The sequence below is a fragment of the Pundamilia nyererei genome, unplaced genomic scaffold (assembly GCF_000239375.1).
Source record: "Pundamilia nyererei isolate P.nyererei 1_Seehausen unplaced genomic scaffold, PunNye1.0 scaffold00057, whole genome shotgun sequence".
Lineage (NCBI taxonomy): Eukaryota > Metazoa > Chordata > Actinopteri > Cichliformes > Cichlidae > Pundamilia > Pundamilia nyererei.
In genome coordinates this window covers 2,503,822-2,508,984 of record NW_005187458.1, presented here as the reverse complement: position 1 = coordinate 2,508,984, position 5,163 = coordinate 2,503,822, and the positions used below count along the sequence as shown (strand labels likewise).

Here is a 5,163-nt window from a genome sequence, read left to right as displayed (position 1 = left end):
GCTGTGCAGTCGTAGGTATAGAGTGAGTACAGGAGTACTGGACTTCTTTAAGCTGTTTCACTTCTTATCCAAGAAGCTTCTTCAGTTCTAAAACTACATGGTGAAGAGTCCCAGAAATCCCTAATGGAAGTTGTAATAATATAGTAATAATATAGTCAGTAAACCTTCGGGTAGTTATGGTAGTTCTGTTCAAGTCCTGCTGAAAAAGGAAATCACCATCTTAATAAAATTTGTCAGCAGATGGACACATGAAGTCTAAAATCTCCTGATAGCGCTACTTTTCTTCCAGATTCCATTACCTTGATTTCCAAATCGAACACAAAATACACTTTTATCTTAAAAAATGACTTTGGATCACTGAGCAACAGCCCACTTTGTGAGTGAGATACTTCTGATATCATCTGTTTCAGGAGTGGCTTGATATTAACAGCGTGACAACTGAAGCCCCTTTCCTGAAGATGTTTGAATGCAGAGAAATGAGTGAGAAGATCACCTTTCACTCAATCGGAAGTTGGCGTCAAAAGTCTTACCTATGATTTCGCTTTTTTCTATTGAGCAATTATTAGAGTAATACACAGAATTTATAAAATCTAGAAATGTATTCAAATTTGAAATAAAATATTCTAATAATAACAACAACAACAACAACAACCCAAAATCATCATAAATTTTTTTTAATGTTATTTTTATGCAATAGACAAGGAGTGCCTCCTTGTTCAACAACAACAAGTTCTATTCTATTGTAAGATATCAGCAGAGTCAGAATTAAACATGTAACATTAAAAGTAAACATTTTAGGGTAGTAGCTATCGATTAATAAAGTTCGTATTCTACAGATCAGTGGTTCTCTACCTGGCTTTTGGACCCACCATCACCTTCATATGACAAACTACGACCCCAAATTTTCCAACATCAAATTTTTTGAATGATAATGTTGTGCAGCTTGAACTGCACAGTATTACCAAACAGATCTGCAAGAGGCGAACTCTTCTACACCAAAAAGACCGCTATTTCCGATCGTAGTTCATAAAAACGGGACAGCACCTTTCCCCACCAAAGCCAGCATACCTCTGCATGATACAAGAGCTGCACATGCTCACTGCCAACATCTTGGCACAGTTTTAAAAACATCTTAAGCTCCATTTAATGTAGTCCACTTGGATGACTTTTAATGTCTCTGGAAGCTCGGGAACCATATCCTTTGTTGCCAGGGCCTGCTGATGCAGAAAACAATGGTTCCGAGTTGCATTTGGACCTTCCTCAAGGATTCTCCTTATGACCCCAAGATTTTTTCTGTTATGGAGGCAGCACCATCACTTGTGATACTGGCGCACAAATGGGGCTTCTTTAACTTTGCAATGTCGTGTGCTACCAGGTTAGATGCATTGAGAGCCTGTTCATGCTTCAAGCATGAAGATTTGAGTCTGATATAATCAGACATGAAAGACCTTTGTCTTATTGATGAGCATGAACAAATATTCAAAAGAGAAAAAATAGATCTTTTAAAATAAACAATATTTTATATCCTGGATAAAACTGGTGTGTGTTCATGACATGTCTGTCAGCAGGTGTCATTGCGGCTGTCGTTGGCCTTCAGCTAATTTAAACATGGCATCAGATGAATCAGTATCAGTTGATCTGCATATTTTAATCCAACTTTTGTAGCTTTACTGTAGATCTTCCCTGTGTAAAACTAAACGTGGTGGACAGGACCAGCTACAAAGTTAGCTTTTTTAAATTTTACATTTGATAAAGGCCTACCACCACCACTAAACTTTAATGGTGATTACAGTACCACTGTTTTGGACCCTAAAAAAACTGTTTTATTTCACTCCACCTGAGCTCAACGTCTCAATACCTGCTTCACCTCTTTACTCTTCATGATGTGTATGTGTGTAGACACAATCATTGTGTTGTCAAAAACAAACAAAAACCCAACAGAGGGATGCATTGGCTTAATGTTGTCATACTTTGCAGCCTCCAAATCACTGAGTGATCTGAAACTGGCATTGGGTATTGAACTTCAGTTCAGGTGACATTTTGACCATCTCATACTGAATGTACGTATTCATAAGAATCAACCTACTAGTAGTTACTTTTAAACCATAAACCACATTTATATTTTAGATAAAATAACCAGTAATATAGTTAATTGTGCACATGTGCTCTAGGTGGCTAACATAACTTACCTGGAGCAATGCCAGATGGACTACAAGGTAGGCAGTCAAAAACGACATTTCTCAGACTGAATATGATGGACATTCACTAAACGTTTCCACAGAATACTTGTGTTTCTGCCTTTACAAACAAATGACCTGTTGCATTTGAGGCAAAAAGCACTGTCAGCACTGACTCCAGCTAAGCACAACCAAACTTTTGAACATTTAATTCTCTCCACCATCCTCACAAAGACCAGGGTCTGCGGGTGTGTGTGAGACAGAGCTGTGCCACACCCGCCCCTCACATGCAGGCTCTTTTATGCTGACAACTTTTATGTAGAGATAATATATCTGTTTTCTTAATTTCTCCACTAACAAAAGCAGTGCTTTCAATGTAATGTTGGTTATTGATACTTTGGGTCTTCAATAATTTAGCCCATTCTCTATTCAACACAGTTGTATTTAAAGCAAGCTGTAGTTAAAAACAATTAAAGCGAGGGAAAAATAGAATTTGTTCCCCTCAATAAAAACCACAGTGCATACACTAATGTATGCACTGCAATTTCTAAAATTCAAACATATGAGCAGCCGATTTTAAATTACCCGTGTTTTTTCTCTTTGAATATTTATTATTGCTCACAAATAACACAAAGGTAATTCTTATCAGATTACTCAATCAATTGCATAATTGATAGAATACTATATTACTAAAATAGTCAATAGATGTAGCCCTTCTACAGAGCAAGTTCAAAATATCCAGGATCTCTTTTCCTTAACTGGCTTCAGCTATGCCAACAGAAGTAGTTATCAACTTGTCAGCAAAGGGGGTTGCCAGCTTAGTAAGTTAAGTAAGGGTTTCCCAATCTAGGTGTGAGCATGTTAGCATGAAAGGGGTGGTGCTGCTACTATACACAACCAGTCAGATACATAAAAGGACTGGAAATATGCTACTAAGTTGATTAAGTCTGGAATCTGCCTTCATTCAAAAGTAGATCTAAACAGAATATTGAAATAAGTTTTTTCAGGTAAGGCAGTTTTGGAAAGTCTTAAGCAATATTGCTCAAATGCTGGGATAAAATATAATCAGTTTAACAAACATTACAACACAGTTCCAGAATTCAGCGCCCATACCTAACAATACTTTTTTCAATTTCACCAAAATAACACTATGTGCAAAATAAATAGATAAAATAATACAAATAAAATAATAATCATTCCATCCCATTCATAAACCAGCAATGTAGTGACAATTAGTGTCAAAACATTACCCTCTTGTGCGTATTTTATTATTTCAATGTTTTAATTCAATAGACACATTTGACTGATTAACATAGCAAAATTACTAAGTCCAAATAAACCTAAGAGCCTGGTATCACACTTGAAACAGTGAGCCTGTTAGCGACCTTGTTTACCGTTAGTATCAACTACAACAGCAGCAGATGGTTAAGGTGCAGAGGGTATTTCAAACGTAATTAAATTAACTGTTACCGTCTTAGGTAGTTAGCGTAAACTGCTGATTACTAACCTATTCCGGGAGCCACGTAAATGAAGTAGAGACAAGTGGTGGACATGGAGAAGATGAATATGAAGGCCAAAAATGATCGGTTGGACATTCGCAGCAGCCGCCTCCAGTTCACCATTTTAGCTTATGCCCGCTTCTCTCTTCGCCGATAAGAATCCCATAAAAATACTTTTTGAAGTTAAATGTTCCTCCAGTTGGTAGATGTCAATGCACAGGTGTGGCCAGAGGAAAAAAACTGCACTATCAAAAACTACAGGTGCAGTGCGGAAAAGGCTAACGCTAGCAGTGCTAGCTGGCCTGCTCTCACCTGCCAAGAAATTTCGAGATGGTAAAAGCAGGCCTGTAACGTTACTATCAGGCTACTGTGAGCTTCCAGCTGTACCAGCAGCCGGGCATTGTGAAAGAGTTCCACGACCGACTTAGTGGCAGCAGTAGTTAAGGGATTTCATGGTACTGGCCCATAGTTAGAGTGTCGCCAGCGAGAACTTTTATCGCTAGCAGCTGAAGATGGTCATTGAGGGGGGCAGGACCGCTCTGCCTTCTCCATCAGTCTGCTCTCAGCCGGTGCAACGTTTTCCACACAGTCGGCACCCTGTTTCATCAAATCAAGCTGATAAGCCTATTCATTCCACAAACTGTCGACACTGTGATCTCGCACGGCTGGGGCATTCAACACTACTAAGTGCAGAATGATTTGGAAAAATAAACTCACGAAAAAAGAAAAGTAATACTTCCGATTCATTTTCTGCTGGCACTGCACTGTTTCCGGGGGGTGTGCTCCTCCACATTTCCATGAAAACCAATGAGCGTGACGTGTCTGTGTCGGTTCTCAATCATCCAGGCCATAAGAATAAGAAATAATAAGAATAACTGTTGATCTCAGAGGGAAAAATCATATATCTGCTAACTGTATGAGAATTGAAAAGCCTGATGGCTGTGGGGGCGAATCATTTTCTGTATTTCTCCGTTTGACAACAAAAAGACGGGCGACTTCCAGTATTGATTTGGGGGGGTTTTCGTCTATGAAGATGTTATAAATTGGGTTATTGGAGTTGTTCAGGATGGCATCAACTGTCTAGTTTGTTATCTAGGTGTAAACGTAGATATTTATACTTGTTACTGCTCAGAACTTTCCTATCATTTCCTTCGTCTTAGAGGTGTTCAATATAATAGCAGTTTTTGTGACTCCAGTCACTGGAAGCTTTTACAAGATCCCTGTATTTAGATTCTGTCTATTCCTGATGCATGGCACTAATGGCAGCATCATCTGAGTATTTCTGGATGTGGCACGAGTGTGCTGTATAAAATGTGAAAAAGAAATAGACCTGGAACGGTCCCCTGTGGCACTCCCATACTGCTTATTAACATTCCAGAAACAAAGTTCCCCAGTCTCACAAACTGTGGCCTTTCTGTCAGGTAGTCTGTGACTTAGAAAACAAAGGAAGAATCTGTTCCCATCTCTGTGAGCTCGTCTTTGAGTAT

The 5,163-nt window shown here is 38.8% G+C and overlaps 1 protein-coding gene across 1 annotated transcript in view; it reads right to left on the bottom strand.

The window, feature by feature from the left end:
* Positions 1 to 4,434, bottom strand: part of b4galt6 (UDP-Gal:betaGlcNAc beta 1,4- galactosyltransferase, polypeptide 6) — a 22,128-nt gene extending 17,694 nt beyond the window's left edge. The window contains exon 1 of the mRNA XM_005734313.1: positions 3,685 to 4,434. Coding sequence (XP_005734370.1) covers positions 3,685 to 3,799 — 115 coding nt within the window. The 5' untranslated portion in view covers positions 3,800 to 4,434. The remainder of the gene's footprint in view (positions 1 to 3,684) is intronic.
* Positions 4,435 to 5,163: the final 729 nt, after the last annotated feature.